The following is a 22,218-nucleotide window of genomic DNA, read 5'->3' on the forward strand; positions in this document are numbered from 1 at the left end:
ACCAACAGCAACCCCAGACACGTGTTTCGGTCTGGATGGACCTCATCAGTAGGGAGGAGCTGTGTGGAATATTTCTTCTCTGTGAAAGATAGTGAGCTAAAGACTCTGGGTAAGTCTCTAATAACCAGGACTAATGTCTGGCAGAGGGACTCCCAGGAACCCCTTGTTAATTTGCATATTTAAGTAACTTTGGGTCTCACCCTAAAATACTAGGGGAATCCAGAAGTTGACCCCTTGCTCACTATTCTTAGAGAGGCACAGCTCCTCCCTACTGATGAGGTCTAACCAGACCGAAACATGTGTCTGGGGTTTCTGTTGGTACTCTTGTTCAGAGCAGAATTGCCTAGCATTTCGGTGCTGGACTGCCCCAGGGCAGGACAAAGACTGATATGTTTGGGATATTTCTTCTCTGTGAAAGATAGTGAGCTAAAGACTCTGGGTAAGTCTCTCGTAACCAGGACTAATGTCTGGCAGAGGGACTCCCAGGACCCCCTTGTTAATTTGCATATTTCATAAAATACCATGCAAATAGCTGTAGTCTGTACACTACCTTGGAATACACTATGCCCAAAGTAAGTGCCTGGACAGCACATAGTGGAGACATTGCCATCTTAACAGCTGTAGCCTGCACATCCCCTTTCGAATGCGCTGACCCAAAGAAAGTGCCAATTCATTACATATTGCAGAAAATACCATGCAAACAGTTGTAGCCTGTTACACTCCTTTGGAACCCACTGACCCAAAGGTAGTGGGTGCACAATACATAGTGGAGACAATGCCATCTTAACATCTGTAGCCTGCACATCCCCTTTTAATGTGCTGACCCAAATAAAGTGCCAATTCATTACATATTGCAGAAAATACCATGCAAACAGTTGTAGCCTGTAACACTCCTTTGGAACACACTGACCGAAAGTAAGTGGGCGCACAATACATAGTGGAGACAATGCCATCTTAACAGCTGTAGCCTGCACATCCCCTTTTAATGTGCTGACCCAAAGAAAGTGCCAATTCATTACATATTGCAGAAAGTACCATGCAAACAGCTGTATCCTGTAACACTACCTTGGAATACACTGGCCCAAGTAAATGCCTGCACAGCACATAGTGGAGAGAGTACCATGCAATTAGCTGTAGCCTGCACATCCCCTTTTTAATACGCTGGCCCAAAGTAATAGCCTGCACATTGCATAGTGTAGAGCACTCCATACAAACAGTTGTATCGTGTACACTGCCTTGTGTACACACTGGTCCAAAGTGCCAGCACATGACATAGTGGAGAAAATGCTATGCAACCAGATGTAGCCTGTATGCTCCCGTGTGAATACAAGGGCATTGAGTAAGTGCTGCACATTATGTAGTGCATAACATGCCATGCACACAGCTGTAGCCTGTACACTCTGTTGCAAATACGCTGGCCCAAAAAAAGTGCCTGCACATTACATTAGGCACGAAATGCCATGCAGACAGCTGTATCCCTTTCTGTAACAGGAACTTGCATGGGGAGCAATACAATATTGTCAAATTCCTACTGCGCTCCCCACACAAAAGCGACAATATAGCCTGATGTATTTTGTTTTGTTGGGACACAGGAGGGTAGTGGATGGTATCATGCAATGGAGAGAGAGAGCAGGAAGGAGAGACCATGCATATGGCAGACATTGCCCTCCACGCAGTGGCCTAACACAAAATGTGGGGGGGCCCTGCGAGCCATGCTGAGGCCCTCCGCCTCCCCCCCAAATCAGCAACACATCACGGCTCGCGCCACACTCTGGGCTGGCCTAGATTATCACAGTTGCACAATACGCACAAATGTGCTGTTGAAGGGGTATGGTGGACACTGCACTAGGAGAATGATATAAATATGTGTTTTAATGCAATATACAGCACACTTTCTGAGAAAAATTGGATGAAAAGCGAGAGTGTTTGCAATTATTTTGTAGGGTAACAGTATCCCAATACATGCAAGTCACCAACAGTGCACAGGAACATTAATGCTTTGCTATTAAAAATGCCATGCCACATTGAAAACATGCCCAACTGGCTGTACAATGTAGACCAGTGTAGACACGTAATAACATTTAACATACCTAGACTGGTTGCACCAAAATGCCAGTCGAAGCAATAACACTCATCAAGAAGAAAACACGCATTCAAGCCTGTGTCTCTGTGGCCTCTTACAACACGGCCAAACTCTTTCAAATCTGCAAGTAACTGGTCAATCCTCTTGCGGTCTTTACCTCTCCTGTTCCCTCCCAGTCCCTCTGTATGGCTCTGCTCTCTCACTTCTCTGTTAAAACTCAGGACATCCTGCCTTTCATCTCCTCTTCCTCTCCCTCTTCCTCTCTCAGCCCCCTCATTGGCCATCTCTACTTCACGTCCTCCTTTCTCCTCTTTCTCTCTGACAATACCTGATGAGGTTTCTAGACAAGTCCGATATTTGAAAGTGTCGTCCAAACAGGTGCTTCCCTGCTCCTCTAGAACCATCAAGGACCATAGTGACACCCTCACGCCAGCCTTCCGATTTCTGTAATTACTTTTTAACCACTGGAACATTCCCCTCTCTCCTTAGGCACTCCCTTGTGCACCCATTCCTCAAGAAGCAGTCTGCCTTTCCTGGCTGACTGGCAAACTCTCGCCCAATCTCCATCACCCCTTTCCTGGGCAAACTGTTAGAAAAGACTGGCCATCTCTCTGGCTTCAGAGCTGCCAGAGGCACGGAAACTGCTCGCCTGAACACCCGTGAAGACCTGCTCTCTAACATTGATTACAGCATTCCTTCTGTCCTCATCCTCCTTGATATTTCTTCTGCTTTCGACACAGTCCACCACGCCATCCTGATCAATCGAATCCATGAGAACCTGGGCATCACGATCAGGCCCTTTAGTGGCTGACTTCCTTCCTCTTGGTCCACCCCTCCCAGGTGCATCTTGCTCCCTTTCTCTCCCCCACATCTCTCTATACCTGTGGCATTCACCAGGGCTCCAACCTCTCACCCTAGTTTTTCAACCTCTCCTTGGCCCCTTTGGCCCACCTGATCTCTACCTTCTCCTCTAATGCGGACGACACTCAGCTTTCCTTCAGGCTCCCCTCAGACTCCTCTCTCCTCTCTCTCTCATTCCTGACAGTCTATCCGCGATTCAGGGTTGGTGCGCCTCTAAAGATCTCTCCCTTAACACCAGTAACATGGAGATCCTTGTCATTTGGACGCATGCCCCTGCTTTTCCTCTTGCACTCTGGCCCCTTGCCTTGGGCCTTCTTCCTTCGCCTTCCTGGAAGGCAAAAAACATTGTCATCTTTGACTCCACTCTCTCTTTCTCTCCTCACATCTCAGACGTCACCAAGAAGTCCCACTACCAACTGCTCCTCCTAAAAAAGGGACTCTTCCCTTTCTCACTTTCCCCCAGAAGTTCACTGTCTCCAATGCCTTGGTTCTCTCTAGGCTGGACTACTGCAACTGCCTCTTTCTCAACCTGCCTTCAACTACTCTCCGCCCTCTGCAACTAATTCAGAACAGGACTGCAAGACCTATCCTTTGCCCCAAACCCATGGATAGTATCTTTTCAGCCCTGAAATCTCTCCACTGGCTCCCGGTTGCTGCAAGGATCAAGTTCAAGACCCTTTGCATTGTCCACAAAGCTTTCTGAGCCCGGCCCACACTACATCCAACACTCTCTTCCAAAATACCTTTCTTCTCAAGACTTTCGCTCAGCTACCTCCAACTCTCTAAGGGTTAGACGTTTCTCCAGACAGAGACCATTTAGTTGACCGGGATTCAGCACTCACCCTCTCGCCCCTGAAATGTTGTGCTATGTTGACTCGATCTGGCTGACCTTCAGAGCAGTTGCCGGACAGAACAGGGCACATATGTTAAACGGCACCTGGGTTTTGCTGTTAACAAGAGCCCAGCAATTACTAACATAAAGCATTTCACTGTTAATACCTGCATTCAAATGTACTTGCATGTCAAGGGATTGATTGAAAGGGTAGAGAGGGAACCGGAGACCACTCATTCTCGCAGCAGTACATAAGTGGGAGCTTTCAACCTTATAGGGGAGAATTAACTGCTTGTTACATTGAAGCTGCACTAGAATAGTCTCATTAAAATGCATAAAGAAATTAGATGCCCCCACACAAATAAATGTGCCCCTCCCCCACTCCCGTGAAGTTAGCACCTCTCCCAACATTTGAAGGTTTAACCCCCGAAATGTAGGTTTTATTGCACCCCTGAACGCAAGCACACACACCATTCACCATATACACACACGCACACCCAGTCATCCATACATTTAAGTGTGCACCCTTTCACCACACAGGCACACCCAGGCAGCCACCCACACGTCACATATCCTTCTAGCAATTCCTCCATTTTTCTGGAGTAGAAATGGGTCCCATTATCTAAAACTATGTACATTGGGCATCCTTCATCTCTAAAAACAGATTGCAGAAGGCTAATCACATTCTCTGACAAGGGGGCATCAATAAAAGCCACTTCAGGAAATATCCTATATATCCTATAAAAGTATAAAGGTACATTGTCCTAATGCCTTCACTGGGGGAGGTGATGATTCAGCTGGCTCACTAGGGCAATACCCACCCTATTCTAAAAGCCCTCTTGCAACTATACAGGCACCAATGACACGGCACAAACTCCAGCATGTCTCTAGAGACTCCAGCATGTCTCTACAGCATTTCTCTACTGGCACCTACTGAGCACCCCATTACTAACTTAATAGCATTTGAATTCATCCCAGGCCACCAGCATACTAATTGGAGTCTGCGTTGTGTGGCAGGCATGCCCCTATGTCCAGAGTGGGCACCCCTGAGTATTTCCTTCATCATTCCTACAGGAAGGACGATATTGTTTCCTTTTAGCAATAGTCCTTTTTCATAGGAAAGCTAATTATCAACTTCCTGGAAGGGGAGCAATTCTTGCTCTACCTACTCGACTGCCGGGCAGCTCCCTTTACATATCCCCAATTTTTCCCATCAGGGTTCCCCCCTTACCTCACTATTCCACTTACCCCCAGAGAAAGCTTTGCATTCTAGTTCTCCCTTCTAGTTGTTTTTGGTACACAAGACATCATAAGGGTAACATGGAAGGATTTGTTAAGGGGAATGATACATTATTATTATTATTATTATTATTTCCTTCTTGTATAACGCCACACGCCCAGAGGCCTTAGGGTGCACAAAAAGACGTAAGACTCAACAAAACAAAACAAGAACATGGAGGAAGTAAATGGTTAATAGGAAGATTACTTCACTGGGAGATTCCTTCTCACAGCCCTGTCCCTTCGAGCCATGCCATTGGTCAAGGACTACGTCATTGAGGAAACCAGAAGCAAGCCGGATGGCGAAGCCGGCATTGTCCCACTCTGAAGGCTGACTCAAAAGCCCTAGGACCCTTATCTGGGCCCATCACTTCCATCAGGGCCAAAGCGAGCAGTGCAGACGTGCTCTAATCTCCATGGCTTCCTTGCCCGCCATACCATCTACTGGTGTGTAGGAGCCAGAGCTGCACACCAATATGGCCGTCACCTCTTCACCTACATTGCAGAGAGATTCTCTCTCCTAGCCCTACACCATTGGGCCATGCCATTAGCCAAGGACTACTTCATTGAGGAAGCCAGCAGCGAGACGGATGGCAAAGCTGGCATGTCTGACTCAGAATGTTGATTCAAAAGGTCTAGGACTAGTGTCTAGACCTGTCCAGGCCTAGCCAAGGAGCTCGATTACACTCACCCCCAGATGCTTACCCACTCCGAGAGCAACTTCTGTCTTACCTGTCAATCACAGTGTCTCCTCTGCCTCACCATTTGTGCGACCAGAGGATTGTGACTTGTACTGCAATGGACAACTCGAGGTGGCCGCAACTCATCACCGTTCTTTCACAGGTAAGAAGAGTACTGCCTCTGCAGATCACTCTTCTAGCCCTGTGCCTTCCTGTAACGCTAATACCTGCCTTCCTGCCCCACCCCTGACCCTTTTCCCAGCTCTTCTAGCTTGCAATACCCCCATTGGGAGACCGCTGCTTTGCAACTCCTCATTGTACCATGCTGTCCACAACATCAAGACGCCCTCCAGTGCTGCATGACTTGCTGGCACACCTCTATCTACGTGCCCCAACCAACCATACCCCTCCGCCCATCCCACCCGGACCCCTGATATGCAGAGTGAGCCCGCTGCATAGGGCCGCCTCTGTCTAATCCTGACTAGGACACTGTTCTGATTTCAGCACAGCTGATGTTGCCCCCTGCCCCACTGGGTGTGGCTTTGCCGCTGCGCGCCTTGCGATCTATTCATTACTGTACCCCTTCTGCTTTGCTGCGATCTCGCACATACATCCTGCCTTCATATGGACCCAGTGAGCATGGCATGTCTCCCGGCTATCCCGTTAGACTCTATTCTCATTTGCATGCACCCGATTGTAACTATCTTGTAACTGATATGATATTATATGTCATTTATAACGCGCCTATACACAAGTGCTTCTCTGTGTAACTTGTAACTACCCACAACCTGAAACTCTCCAAGACATGCCCGCCGACTCAATTCTCATTATCATGTACCTATCTATATCCATCTCGTAGCTGTTAACTTGCAACTATCGGCTAATTGTAACTAGCACCTACATGACTCTGGGCTTTGGTGCGCTGAGACAAATGCTAAATGAAATAAAAATAAAATAAAGTTTGACAGCTACCCAATCCCTGTATTGAATAGGTGCGCCTTTACGGCTCTCTTAAAGGAAGCCAGTGCAGGGATGGCCTGCAAAGAGAATGGAAGGGCATTCCAAACCTTAGGGGATCATACATCAAAGTTGGCGCCCACAAACTTCTGCAGTTTAAAACATCTTCATCTCCTTGGTTGACCGGAGAGACCTTGTCGATGAAACGTTGTTGGTTCGGTCGGGCAGTCGGGTATATTGGGGTGCTTTGCCAGATATACATTTGGGGTCGAAGTGAGGATTTTATGAGAGATCCTATGTTTCACAGGCAGCCAGTGCAGAGAAGGTCTGGCATTGGTGACATGATCCTGTTTTCCAAGACCACAGACCGTTCTCACTGCCCGTGAACTAGGGCACGGCATACATATCACAAGACAGGATGCAACACTCTCTTCTCTAGTCACACCAGGATGGCATACATGCTGAACACTGAGTTACGTATAAACCCCCTGCCTCTAGCCTACCCCATATTTTCGGTATCAGCCCATAATTACAGGGCAAAACATGGCAAACACGAACATGCGGAATTTAGAGTTGCACATTTCCACGCAATTATGTGTGGGGGTGGGTTAGGGTAATACAAAATATAGGGGAGTATGGGGATATGCTGCGGGGGTTTCCACCTGCATATAATTGTGGGAAAATGTGCCGGGAAAAAAAGAAATTCAGCATTTTCGTGTTTGACTTTTTTTGGCACAGAAATCACACAGATCCATATTTTCTCCTCCATAATTCTTGTCACTAACAGCAAATATCATCTGCGTGTCGTCACTCAAAATTCTCACTTCCCTAGTCACAAAAAGGCGGCACATGTTTTGCACACCCAGTTACAGGGACTGGCTGTATTTACTTTCCCAATCACAAGTCCAACAACAACCTCATACTGTGTGTTCAAGAAATAACCTATCCTATCTCTACCTCTCCCTAAACTGCCCTATTTTATCTCCAACCCACTGTTACCTGCCTCTGCTTTGGTCTACAAGACTCATCACAAACTGTAATCGTGCATGTCTGTGATATAACCCGGGTCACCAAATGAGCCTGAAAACCCGAGCCGAATATGAAGGGATTTGGCAGTTGTTCTGGTGGGTTAGTGTTAACCAGGGACGTCATTTCACCAAATTTCCAGGGGTAACGGAAGTGACATTACAAGACCCTTGACTTCTGATGACATCACAGGAAGTGATTACATTTGACCTCACCCCCAAGTGATATCGCGGGAAGCAATGGAACACGACCTTTCACCCCTTGACAAAACAGGAAGTGGCATCACATTGCATTGTTCCTAAGTACGCTACGGAAAATATGGTTACGATATCACTATAATGTGATGTACATTTCATACATGAGGGGATCGCCCTATGTATCATTATGATCGGTGTGCATAGGTCAATTTTACCAAATTACTGTGAATGCAAGCAGACGTCCACGGCCAAAGGATAATGATGAATTATTATAAAGTGCTTATGCTTACTCATTTATCGACTTCATAAGGATGAAAGGCTGATTGAGGTGTTTAAGAACAGACTAAATCAGTGACTCACCCCTGAAGTGTGCCTGAAATAAACTTTTAACGAGTCTAGCAATTATTTTATAGAATTCCAGAAAGACAGGTTATTTGGTATTTCTATTCTTTCAGTGTTAGACTTGTGGACCCCTTTTATTTTTTTTTATTTTAAGAGGCCTGAACAAGAAAGTCAGCCAATCCAGAAGCAAAGTGCCACATGGCACTGGCCACAGCCTCGGAGCTTGCATTGAAACATGTATTTTAAAAAAGACACTTTAAAAAAAAAAATTGGGGGGTAGCAAGTGAGACCACATAGGTAGCAAGTGAGACCTCAGGGGTCTCATTTGCGACCTCCAGGAAACCCCTAAATGAGCTCCCTGGTGTTAACTCGAAAGAGTTTGCCTGGACTTCGTAAAGGTATGCAAGCTTCTGCTGTATACAACCAAAAAGTGTGGGATCGCAATTGGGTGTCTTAGAACTCTAGAGGCTGAATGCGTCTGCAATGTGTTCTCTTTGAGCATGTCAGGGGGAACACCTTGTGTAAAATATACTGGTTGTAGAATAACGAAGCACCCACAATTCTGCATATTACTACTGTCCGTTTTCCTTCATCCTCTAAATGGTATTTAGAGCAAAGGGTCATGCGCTGTCAGTGGTTTCCATTTTGTTTATTTCAGGATGGTTAAACCCATTACAATAACCCATTAGAATTCCTCTCAGTGCTCAGCAGCATGCACTGAACCCAGAGAGATATCTGAACAATGGGCATCATTACGAGTTTGGTGGTGCTCTAAAAAAGTGGCAGTAATTCTTTTGGGTGGTAGCGGAATTACCACCGTTTTTGCTGAACTGCCGAATTCCGAGTTTGACCTTGAAGTGGAGGATTTCATTCTCCACTTTACGATATAAAATTGGCCGAATTACCATATGGTGGAATGAAATCCCCACGAGTCATGAGGACTCCATGATGGAATGAAACCCCTACGAGTCATGAGGACTCCATGGTGGAATGAAACCCCCACGGGTCATGTGGACTCCATGGTGGAATGAAACCCCCACGAGTCATGAGGACTCCATGGTGGAATGAAATCCCCACGGGTCATGAGGACTCCATGGTGGAATGAAATCCCCACGGGTCATGAGGACTCCATGGTGGAATGAAACCCCCACGAGTCATGAGGACTCCATGGTGGAATGAAACCCCCACGAGTCATGTGGACTCCATGGTGGAATGAAACCCCCACAAGCCATGAGGACTCCATGGTGGAATGAACCCCCACGAGTCATGTGGACTCCATGGTGGAATGAAACCCCCGCGAGTCATGAGGACTCCATGGTGGAATGAAACCCCCTCGAGTCATGTGGACTCCATGGTGGAATGAAATCCCCGCGAGTCATGTGGACTCCATGGTGGAATGAAACCCCCGCGAGTCATGAGGACTCCATGGTGGAATGAAACCCCCACGGGTCATGAGGACTCCATGGTGGAATGAAACCCCCACGAGTCATGAGGACTCCATGGTGGAATGAAATCCCCACGAGTCATGTGGACTCCATGGTGGAATGAAACCCCCACGGGTCATGAGGACTCCATAGTGGAATGAAACCCCCACGAGTCATGAGGACTCCATGGTGGAATGAAACCCCCACAAGTCATGAGGACTCCATGGTGGAATGAAACCCCCACGAGTCATGAGGACTCCATGGTGGAATGAAATCCCCACAAGCCATGAGGACTCCATGGTGGAATGAACCCCCACGAGTCATGAGGACTCCATGGTGGAATGAAACCCCCACGAGTCATGTGGACTCCATGGTGGAATGAAACCCCCACGAGTCATGAGGACTCCATGGTGGAATGAAACCCCCACGAGTCATGTGGACTCCATGGTGGAATGAAACCCCCACGAGTCATGTGGACTCCATGGTGGAATGAAACCCCCACGAGTCATGAGGACTCCATGGTGGAATGAAAACCCCACGAGTCATGTGGACTCCATGGTGGATTGAAATCCCCGCGAGCCATGAGGACTCCATGGTGGAATGAAATCCCCACAAGCCATGAGGACTCCAAACATGAGAATTTACAGCACCCTTCAACCATTCGGAATCCCGTGGTAAGTACAGGGACCGAGTGGCAGTAACAGCAAACAAGTTTGAGGTTAAATCAGCAGATTTACAGCCAAATAACTAACAAACTCAAAATAAGGCCCTTTATCTTTGCATTTTTAAAACAAATATTTGCAGATAAAATCTCTTTTACACGAAACAGTACAAGCAATGGACACTAACGCAAAACACAGGAGGGCAGTGTTTTCACATCACAACATAGGAGTATTCCTATTTACCTGGCATACCAGGAGGCCCTGGTGGTCCTGGCGTGCCAGGGGGTCCAAACTGCCCCCGATATCCAAAATCACCTCGACAGCAGGTGCTGCAGTCATGTTGCGTTGGGGTTTCAGTGTTCGGCACCTGGAATGCACAAAAATACATGATATGTTCACATGCAGTCGTGACCCGTGTGAAATGCAAAGCAACTGAACAGGAATCTTTACAGATAGTTAAACACTTGGACCAGCTCCCCGTTTGTTTTGCGAGAATACAATTGCAGTTGATTGTAGGTTGTAGCCTTCGAACGCAGTGTGACTTTCCTTAAATTGCAAATGCGATTTGACTATCTTGCTGTTGCCGCCTTCAGCACCCACGGCTCGTATTGTTGGTTTATTTCCCCGGATCATCACAGCATGGAGAGCGAAAGCGGACTATTGTATTTAAGCCGCCTTGCCTAATGCAGTTAGTCAGGAGGAATGCATTGCAAGTCAACCCACAGCTGCTTCATCGAGTTTCGACATTCCTAGCGGCCACTAATGGTCCGGAGGAAAATGCATTTAATTTCACAATTTCTCAGCGTAGAGGCTGCGATAATGATGCTTTCTGATCGCTGGAAACTTAAAACTGCATTCCCGTGTTTAATTTACTGCATTATGAACCCAGTAACTCAATCCAAAACGCTAAGCATCTGCCCAGAGAACATCTGATTATGCTGACTGTGACAAACAAAGACACCTTGACTCCTGCACAGTAGAGTGGGCCCCCAATTCCAAAAGGTTTTTGTTTACTTGTCAAGTGAGCAAAACCCTGGCATTTCTGTGTGACTAGCAGGGTCTTGGCCACCCTCGCAGAACTTTAATGCACACACGCATAATATCACCTCCAAAATTCGCCCACATTTCTGGACTCCGGTCCCTCCGAGGATGTTCTACCAAAAGCGGGTTGGCACCATAACTATGGTGAAAGGCGCTATAACAAACGACAAAATGAATGAATGATTCACATGAGCCAATCTGCCTGCGCCAATGGCCTTGTGCAGGAAATTCACAGCAACTGCGGATTAGGGAGTGACAGCCACGCATGAAACTGATGCTTCACCAAGGAGTGCCCTTTTGTGGGCGTGGCAGTTTCTTTGCTGTTTTCCCCGCACCTGGTCTCCTCTTCCAGAACGGAGGGGGGAGGGGCAAGGAGGGGGCAGAGGAAAGCATTGCGCTGACAGCAAAGGTGGGCTGGCCTACAGGGAGTTCTGGGGATTTCCCGTGGGCTTCTTTTGTGTGGGTACCCTGGTTTTCTACTCCTCTTGCCCTCATTCCTATGCACCCCACCAACTTCCTTTCATCTCCCTGCTTTCCTGCATCCCTTTGATGTAAAGGCGTTGCTATAAAGCTTCCAGTATGTTAGTCCTCACTCTTAATTTTATATATTGTAATTGTCTGTTATATTGAGCAACTTTTTATCCCTTTATAGTTTCAACGTGCTCTAAAATTCGCTATGTGGACCCATTATGTTCGAATTATTATAATTGTGATATTAATTGAGCGCGGACTTAGCTTCGAGAATCCACGCAGTGCTTGACAGAGGGATACACCAACGCAGATGCACAATGGAGCGCTTTACAGAAGTCACTACAGAACAAATATACAGCAGGTGGTAGGATACAGAGGGGCACGGGTGGCGGGGAAGAGAGGGGCGGGCGTCATCTAGCGAGTCCGGTGGCGTGAGGCGTGGCTCGTCTTGTTGGGGGCCCCATCACCTCCCACATAGAAGGGTTGAGCTTGCTCATACAGTATAACAAGGGCACACACTTATAATTTCCAGGGCAATATTTCGATCCCAGTCCACCTCTGGCTAATACCCTCTTTTTTTTACCCCTTCCCCGATGGACGCGCTGCATAAGAATTTCCACCAAATTTGTGCTGGGGTGAAACAGGGGTGAACAACTTAAAACTGCCATTGCCTCAGGGTCCCTTTAAAGTCCATCACTTTAAAGTCACCAACTCACCCACGTGTATAAGGGGCCTGAACCCAGCCTCCCACTAGCATGCGGCGGACAGTTTTGCGGTGCATACCTAGGTGTCGGAGGCGCAGCCAACATTGGATGTAACTGGAGGGTCTGCCGGCATGGCCCTTGTGCGCATAGGCCCTCCGGGCCCCTGCGAGCAAACGTTGTGCATTACGCACCTGACATTCCGCACCAACAGGGCTTTGTTACTTGGCCCCTGTGTGCTTAAGCATAACTATGACTGATGACTGCTATAGAGGACAGACATGGACATTCATGTTAAAGAACCCGTGCACGCCGGGGCAGTTAAATCACATGCAGGTGTTGCAAAGTAAAGGGAAAAGATTAAGTGAAAAGGGGAACAAAATGTACTCTAATTCATCCCTACAGCCATTTCCATCCGTACATATCTCTTCTGAATGATGACCCCCCTCTTTATTTACCTTATGGAACCCATCAATGAACCCAGTAGAGAATGGGCACTCGCCAGTTGGTCGCAGGGAACGTGCAGTGCAGGTGTGCATTAGACATCAGCTCTGGTCATTATATGCATACTGCAAACTAGATTAGACTAAGCTGTCAGCACTTCCTATCTAGTTTTATAAAATACGTATCTACTTTGTTGTTAATCAACATATTACGCCAATACATTATATTTAATGTCAATGTGTAATCGAACTCTACACTTTGGAAGCTTACTGGGAATCAATTGCACTTTGAGTCTCAGGGAAATTTAATTGCAGAGAATAGTGGTAGCTCATGCTACACCTGCTCTGTGCAAAGTTTGCAGGCAATCAACTTTAATTTGTACACAATTGGCCTTATTACGGAGTCAACGGTAAAACCCGCCAGTAGGCAGCGGGCTTCTGCCGTGCCGACCCCGTAACACTGTTTCTGCTGCCAGACATCCTGGTAACACTGTAATATCATGGGCGGCAGCGGAACAGGAAATCCCCATTCCCGTGGTGGCCCATAGGACTCCACGGGAATGAGGTCACTGAAGCACCAGGACCGTTGTTAACGGTGCCAGAGTTTCAGTGAGAACACTGCCAGTACGGGACTGAATTCCCGGCAGGTCAAGCCCGACGGGAGTTCCGTGCCCCTATCGGCAAACTCCAAGTTTTACAGTCTGGAAAGTGTGCCGGTACATACCTACCGGCACCCTTATTTCTGGACCACCAACCTTCTAACGAGGCCCAATAAGTCTTATTAAGAACGGTATCTATATGGCAATTTTAATTTGAAGCACATCAAAGCTTGAAGAAATGTTCCATGCACATACTTAGCATTCGGCTACCTAGATTAGAATGAACAATTGGGCTTCAGCTTCTTCTGTGGTCAGAGCTCATTGCCAAAGCCACACATTACATGCTTCCCACATAAAAACGCAGCATGCACCATTCACCACCCAATCAGATTTGTTTTAAATTCAACCCATCTTTATCCAGTTGAGTTCATAATCTGAAATTAAAATCTGACAGTGCTTGAATAAAATGATGACCGAGCATGGGATAAACGCTTTGAAATAATCTACCTCTGGTCTCAGCCCTTTTTGGTCTGTGAACGTGCTACCGTCAACATTGTTTTCTATTGGCTGACTCCGCTCGCCTATCTCTTCCCCGGCGGTGCTGATAGTGCCCGTCTGCTGGTGTCGACTTTGAACTATAGAGGTAGCAGGTTTTATAAGTCTTCTCCTCACCTCCACATGTTCATGTTGACAAAGGCAAAATGGAAGAACGAGCATGGCTAGCAGGGGCCAGTTGGTAAAATCCGCTTTCTTCATGCTAAACTGACAAAACCAATACACCGGTCAGCAGGCTCGTTTTGAGGAGCGCAGCAACGTTTTGCGGTCTTGTCAGATGGTTGCGCTACCAGGAATGATGCCTAATTGGCTGTTAGCAGGTTTTATATGTTTGAGTGACTTACGTGTAACAACTGCAAAAAACGCCAGATTGACGAAAACTTTCTTCCAAAAAAATCCTGCTTCCCAACACAAAGCAGGCCTTATTCATGGCTCCCCCGCTGCAAGCCAAATTGATTTGTATGCTTTGCGTGGTCCACATATTTCATAGCCTCCCATGGGTCCTACGTGGGGGACATTAACACAAGTAATAATGTCTTATAGAATTGTGAGAAAAAAACATTGATGGGAATGGAGGCCGTGTGTCTAACACATTGCCCTCCTGAATTAGACGTGGACATGTCATAAATTCAATTTTGGAAGCAATCTCCCAGTTCATTTGCCAGGAAACTCGGACAACTGCGTCAGCTTGGCCAGTAAAGTGATCCAAGAACAACCAAGAAACAAAGATTGCACAAGTTGAACCAATGATGTTCCCATTGGGGGAGTATTTGCATACATTTATTCATCAAGACAAGGTCAGTTCAGTTCGGGTTATTTTTAAAATGACTCTTTATATTTCTTTTTCCTTTGCCAAGTCTTTATGAGTAGTGGTGATTTGCATGTGTGCAGATTTCAGCGCAAAATAATTGACTAATACATTATGTAGGCACTCCTTCTGAACCGGGCCTGTCTGCCCTTCCGTACAATGGAAACCTGAAAAAAGCCTCACGTTTAGGAGGCAGTTACAATAGTTGCTGCGCCACACTTAGACTCAAGTTCATAACTGGAGTGCATTGGGAACATAGAAACGCAAAGAGCTGTTGAAGGGACCTGAAGGGCGCGGCTAGATTCCGGAAACATGGGGGGCTTGTAGAAGAGCACATTGGGGTACACTTCACAGTCGGCAGAGCAGTAAGGCAAGGCGGCAAGGTGCCATGCGTTTCTTCCTTAGTTTGTGGCTCTGCGACACTGGAAATCACCTTGAAGCAGCATTCATGTTTCTGCCGTGCGTTCCTCCTCCGTCTTCAAAGATCTCCTTCTTGTACGCCTGCATGTGAATTTCATGCAGGCGCAAAACATATGGATTCCCGTGAAATCCGCCTCTATTTAGCAACTGCTAAAAGCAGGCGGAATGCATAGGAACCCACGGCAAATGGCGTCCGCAAAGCATTATTTTCCTGCCACATTTATATTTTTTACAAAGCGGAGAGTAAAAGTAAAGATCAAAAGCAGTCGCACCTGTTTTTGCTCTTTACTCTTAGACTGTTTTTTGTAAAAAAAAATAACACTGCACGAAGGGGAGCTAACAGCGCGCAACCGATGGCGACCCTCTGCGTGTACTTTATGCAAAGTAACTCCCAGTCACGCTGTGTGAGTTGTGCCACGTTTAGAGAAAAGTCAAATCAGCACGAAGAGGGAGGTTAATCAACTCTGGGTTGCTGCTGGAAGTTAATTGGATGGTGTGCATATCACGTGACGTTTTGCGTTACTGCTTGTACCTGAAAAAGACTTACTTTTCCAGAAATCATTTCACATTAGGCACACCCAAGCCAGTAATCCCCCCATCAGTGGGTCACAAGAAGGGACATCATGTGAGGGCTGCCAGGGGTCGATGCCGGTTGCCAGGGGTCGAAGCCGCAACCCCTGTGTCTTCTCTTGCTACCCAGGTAACCTCCCTTGCTACCCCTATATAAAAAAAAAATGTTAGTCTGAAGCTCTTCGAATAGCGGGGCCCCGGCAGCCTGTGCAGTGCAGGGGCCCTTCCACACCAGGTCTGGGGGTGCTTTGGTACAGTCTTCATCAGGGTGAAGGCTCAGCCTTGGCTTGCAGTGTGAGAGGGAAGCGCTCAGTAGGGGTTGGAGCTGACCATAATATGTGGCATGTGTCACATGCCACGTTCAGGTCCAACCCCTTCTCCGCTTACTCACGGATCATAAACAGGAACCAGGAAGCTCTCACCGCTACCTGGTTACTGTGTGTGAGCAGTTCAGAGGAGCCAAGGGTGACCTGAAATGATGGACCAAAACTGGAAAAACAGGTAAGAGGGTTTAAAAAAAAAACATGTGATGTGTATTTTGCATGTGTAAAGTGCATGTCAGATGCATACATGTGCTATAGGTCAGTGAGTGGTCGGTTAATAAGATTAAATGTGATAGTGTGTGTGTTTGAATGTTCTGGGTGGGTGGTTGGGTGGGTGCTGTGTAGAGAATGCAGTAAGAGTGGACGTAGGAGAAGGTGTCTGAGTGAATGACCGGTGGGTGAATGAGTATGAATGTGATAGTGTGTTTCAAAGTTCTGGATGGGTACATGTATGTGTGGAGAATGCAGTGTGAGGGGATGCAAGAGAATGTGTACGGGGCAGTGAGTGGTGGGTGAAAGGGTAGGAATGTGATAGTGTGTGTGAATGTTATGGGTGTGTAGGTGCGCTCCTGTGTAGAGAATGCAGTGCACATGGACGTGAGACGTTTATGGGTGATTGAGTGGTGGGTGAGTGAGTAGGAATCTGAATGTGTGTGTGTGTGTGTGTGTGTGAATGTTCTGGGTGGGTGGGTGCCAGTGTAAGTTTATGAGAGAGAAGGTATATGGGTGAGTGACTGGTGGGTGAATGGGTATGAATGTGATTGTGTGTGTGAACGTTTTGGGTGGGTGTGTGCATGCCTGTGTAGTGAATGTGGTGTGAATAAATGTGAGAGGAGATGTATGGGTGGGTAAAAGGGGATGTCGCTGTGCGTGTGTGCCTGTGTGTGTTTGTGTGTGTGTTTTTTATTGACTTTGCATGTTTTACTGGTATTTTCAGGCAAAGCCAAGTTCATGTGTATCATTACCTGGCTAGACTGGCATTTTGGTACAGCCAGTCTAGCAATTGTTTACTATAGCATGACATTTATTACTCAGCATCTTTGATAAAGCAAGCACGATATGTAATCTATAGGTATGAGGTTGAGACTTCAACGAGCTAAGAGCAAGCAATAAAAGTGATTGTTCTTATAACCTAACGATGATTATTGGTTTAAGAATGGAATTTCAGCATGCAAAGGTCTCACTATGTGAAACAAGCCCAAAGGTCACCTAAACAAGTGTTAACCAGGTACTGTGACCAAAGCGCTACTTCCTTATATTTTTCTAATTGTTGCCTACAACACTAAACCATAGTCAAATTGTCAAGAGTTATTTTCAAAAGATTTTTGCAACAACCACAAAGTTCAAACACAAATCTTGTTATGCTTAGTCTTTGTTCATATATGAATTCCTTTTTAATGGTTAGCCAACATGCGTTTCAACCCGAAACCACAGGTCTTCTTCAGGGCTGAGTATTACCAATAACATGCACAACAGGGAAAAGAAAAATGGTAGATATACAACATGTATAAAATTAAATATTCAATACATTACCAAACATTAGTGTATATGTATTTCACATTGTTTGTAGTTTCCAGGTGTTGGTTTTTGGTGACGTACATCTATCGTACTTATTTTCCTTGTGTTACCCTACACCCTACAAAACTGATTGCAAACTGTCTGGCCTTCTACCCAATATTCACAGAATGTGTGCTGTGTATTGCACCATTTTAAGGCATTATTCAAAACATTTTCTCATGGGAGGGGGAAGAATCCCCATGACCCTTCCCAAACCGGTTTTCAATAGTTCCGGCCACCTCGCTGTGCAAAGTTGCAAATGCATATTTGTGGCAAATATTTACAGCCTCCAATAAAACAACTCACCAGGGTCGCTGGTATATTTTGGGACCAGGCACTGCCCCTTCTTTCTACGCTAGGTGAAACATTTAAGCTTTGATTAAAAAACATATTTACTTCTTTCACTTGGGTGCATGACCCTGTAGCGGCATAATCATCATGGACACTCCGCATACATGGTGGTCCAGATTGGCCTGGGGTGTGGCGTGCACTGTGCTTTGTTATGGAGCTTGGGTTAGAGGGCCCTCAGCATGGCTCGCAGAGGGGCCTCCAAATTTTGTGGTATATCACTGATTGGGCTCTGCTCACCTTTAGCACATCCAAGAGTGATGTGAATGGTTGAGAGGGGCAGCAAACAAAACCAGTACCCTGCTCTGGTGTTTAAGAAAATAAGTGTTGGACACAGAGTCTCAAAAGTGAGAGACGCATGGAGTGATCCACCCCTCTCCACTCAAACTCCTTCTTGGAAAGGGCTTTGTGTAAGCTTCATTCACAGGCCTGCCGTGGGTGCGGTAATTGAATAATGCCCCACTGTTGAGGGAAGTGCAACCTCCCCACCATCCCCACACCTCACCCTGTTAAAAAAGATTGAAGAAGAGTCATGTAGCAAAGTCTAGGAAATTAAGGTGTTATGTTCGGCCTGGGTCTTGGGGGACAACATGTTGTTGCTTGTCACATAACTTAAAGATAAATGCACACAAAGTTCGATGGCCTCAGCTTACACCTGCACAATAGGTTTCTTATATCATAGTGGTAGCTGACTCAGAAACATTTATAACCAGGTCATTTTGTTGATTCTTAATCCTGGTGAATGATTGAATTTTTTGGCCTTGCTCGTACAGCATTTTGCTCTTGGGTAAATAGACAGCGTACGCCTTCCCAGGTCAGTGCCTTTTGTGCTTGTTTAACACATCAATGCCACAGATATGGAGTACTTCTGTGTCCGTTGATATATAGATGCTTCATACACTAGCTGTAGCCTGTGTTAGAGATTTTGGCCATCCTGCTACAAGTCCTACATCATGTATGTTTTACATATAGAATCCACGTCGAATCTGGAAACTGAAATTCCCCAAATGTGTGATTGTGGACCAATCTTGCCTCCCTCTGTGCCTCGGTTCTTATATCTGGCTGAAATGAGAGCACATGGAAACATGGGTCTTAGATGCATCTGGTGGTCACGTGCCATCACTTCCCATGATGTCACTTAGGACGGGGTCAAATGACAACACTTCTGGTGATGTCATCGGAGTCCAAGGCCATGTGATGTAACTTCCACTACCACAGCCATTTTGGTTCAATGACGTCCCTGGGCACAAGTGGCCACAAAGGCCACACTGTGGACCTGGACACTGCTCTAGAGCCCGTGCAAGTGTTTCCCTTTCTTTCTATTCTTTCAATATCAATGAAAAAAAGGGAATAGGAGAGATTAAGAGAAAGAAGAAAAGAAAGAAGAAGAAAATATATGGATATAAAGAGAGATGAAAGAAAGCGAGAAAAAGAAGCATTAATGCAAAGAAGACCAGAATAATGAAGATGGCAAGAAAAGAAAACATGCCGACACTATGGGCCTCTAACCCATAGTGTGGGTTTGGTGTACACAATAGAAATATGACCCTGTCTACGCAATCACAAAACATTCTCACTGCTTTTTAGTGCTCTATTTAAAATAAGAGTACATCTAGTATTAAATTGTAGGGAAAGCCTTGTATGTGATGAAGAATGGTCCTAGCCCCTTCAGAAACATATGTCTTAAAAAACACTGTAACCCGCGCAGTCAAAGGATGTACCCCGTTCCATGTCCAGAGCAACACCGCAGGTCATACTTACTCTTTACCTGTGCTCTGACTTTAGCATTGCTGTGAACCTCTTCTGTCTGTCTCCGAGTACCAGACACCTGTCAGACGCCTAAAAGTGGCTCTTGGACATAGGCAAGATACAAGCTATTTGGGCACATCATACTTGTTTTTAATTTAGGAAGAAATTCCCAGCAATTTCATGCCAAAACACCACCTAGACAGATAAACTGTTGTGATAGTCTAGTTAGTATAGTTGCAGTGTCCACAGTGACTGACACACCTCAAACTGCTACTGTCCATTTACCAGCCAGACCGTTTCGGCTGCCTTTTAGGGAGCTCCTACTGCTGATAACCCAACTCCATGTCCATTTTTGTCACTGTAACTTTTTATGGATCCAAAAATGCAGCAATTACCTATGTTTGGTAATAACTTTTAAGACACAGGGCCTCATCACGAGTTTGGTGGTAACCCTTAAATCCGGCGGTAGCGCTGTTACCGCCAGATTTAAGGGTCCACCAAATCAGGGCTTCGGCGGATTTCTCCCCAGCTCTGAGAGGAACCCTTCTATGTACAGCAGTAAAGTTGATCTCTAATTAAAATAACTATAGAAATTATGGTTGTCATTAATATTAAAAGTAATCTTTTCAAAGAAACCTATCCTGGTGGTCTGTGGTGGGAGTTATTTCCTCCTTGTACCGCAAATGAATTAAAAGGCATGTTGCATAAGGGATGACACAATCTTCGCAAACATATTATTACACCTTTGGATGAGGGGATGGCTCTGGCTATTGCAGAGGCAAACAACAGGGAACATGCAGGACAAAAGGGGAAAATTGCTGGCATTTTCCCAAATGCTGACCCGCCCTACACCAATAAGAACATAGAGTCAAATTGTTCAGTTGATAGAGATTCTGAGCAGTGGGACTAGTGGGTACAAATATAAATGTGGCCTCAAGCATGATGAATGAGACTCTATATAATGCTTGCTCTGCCCTGGGGGTTGAAACCCAAGAGGCAGAATTCCCAACGACTAATCTAAGTGCGTCTCCCTGCTTTTATTTATTTTATTTATTTATTCGCATTTTTTGAATGCGCACAATCAGCCCGTGGGCATCGTGGCGCTGTTACATATAGAGTATTGGCTTGTTTGTCCACTCGGATGCTGCTGCTGAAGAGGATCAGTTTTGAGAAGATTCTGCCAGAGATTACCTTCAGGTATCGGAAAGACTGGCAAGAGAGAGTAGGATGAATCCGACTCTTGGAAATTACTCAGTAACGAGTGGGACTATATTGGCAGTGTTTAATCTGGTTCTCCAGGCTCTGATGCTGATGTACGATAATGTTCACTTAGCAGTACGAATGAACACAGGTGTACAATCTTCTATTTAAGAAGAGATCATTAGGAGATCGATGTGCGAGTCCAATCCCGTAGTTCCCAGTTGTGATGAGCTTATTGTAATTAATACGCAAAAGTGAACAGAACTGGGAACAGTGCAGGTGAGTCCTACGGATCAAACAAGTGAATGGCAAAAGCAGAAAACAAAATCTAAAAATCAACCTAATGGGCAACGGAAAAAGGAACAACATGGTTCCCAAAAAGGCTTACGGACCATATTGAATGTAGTAAATCAAATGGATATGGCCTGCCAAAGTAACGTTGAGCAGATGGACCTAACTGGGCAGTTGATGTTGTAGTTCCCGAGCAGGAGGGGAATAGCCTCAATCGAGTTCAATCCTTTGCTGAGGACTCACTTGGAAATGATCTTGGAGAGGTTAGGAGTAAATCTTTCTAACAGAAATGTAAAGGGAAACCGAGCTAAAAAAACAAAAAGAGCTTTAAAAGAAAAGACTATGGTTGACAGGAAAGATATAAGAAGTTTTTTTTCAACAACAAATTGGTGCGGGTGGAACTGCATGTTTTGGTAAAACAGTAGCTGAAAATCATGAATTTATGAACTCTTTTCGGGGAACAGTAAAGGAGGTGGGCAAAAAAGACCATAATACAGAAAAACACAGACAATATTAAATAAATATACATAAGGTAGTAGGGTAAGGTGTTCAAATGAGTCGCGATGGGGTGGTCTTATAAGGATAGGAAACTCGGGGGCTTGGGAGTGGAACCCCGCAAACATCTTTTTTTACTTTTTTAAATCAGTGTTTTTCTGTATTTTGTGAATGGGTCCAATGGCGGGGAGAGCCGAATGATTGATCAGGCAGAGTATTTGGAGTTTAGAGCATTGTATACTAAAATGCTTAGCTGGAATACCAGGGGACACACTAGTTTCTTGAAGTCAGTGAAATGGCAGAGC

At 45.8% G+C, this 22,218-nt stretch overlaps 1 protein-coding gene across 2 annotated transcripts in view; it reads right to left on the minus strand.

The window, feature by feature from the left end:
- C1QTNF3 (C1q and TNF related 3) overlaps nt 1-14,434 on the minus strand; it is an 868,328-nt gene extending 853,894 nt beyond the window's left edge. The window contains exons 1-2 of one of the 2 annotated variants that reach the window (XM_069627099.1): nt 14,270-14,434; nt 10,586-10,709 (exon numbers count right to left, since the gene is read on the minus strand). In XM_069627099.1, coding sequence (XP_069483200.1) covers nt 10,586-10,709; nt 14,270-14,353 — 208 coding nt within the window. In that variant the 5' untranslated portion in view covers nt 14,354-14,434. Of the gene's footprint in view, nt 1-10,585; nt 10,710-14,104 lie in introns of both variants that reach the window. The other variant, XM_069627098.1, reaches the window with a different exon arrangement.
- Between the last annotated feature and the right edge of the window lie 7,784 nt (nt 14,435-22,218).

This window comes from Ambystoma mexicanum, chromosome 6p (genome assembly GCF_040938575.1).
Source record: "Ambystoma mexicanum isolate Mex_15411 chromosome 6p, UKY_AmexF1_1, whole genome shotgun sequence".
Classification (NCBI taxonomy): Eukaryota; Metazoa; Chordata; class Amphibia; order Caudata; family Ambystomatidae; genus Ambystoma; species Ambystoma mexicanum.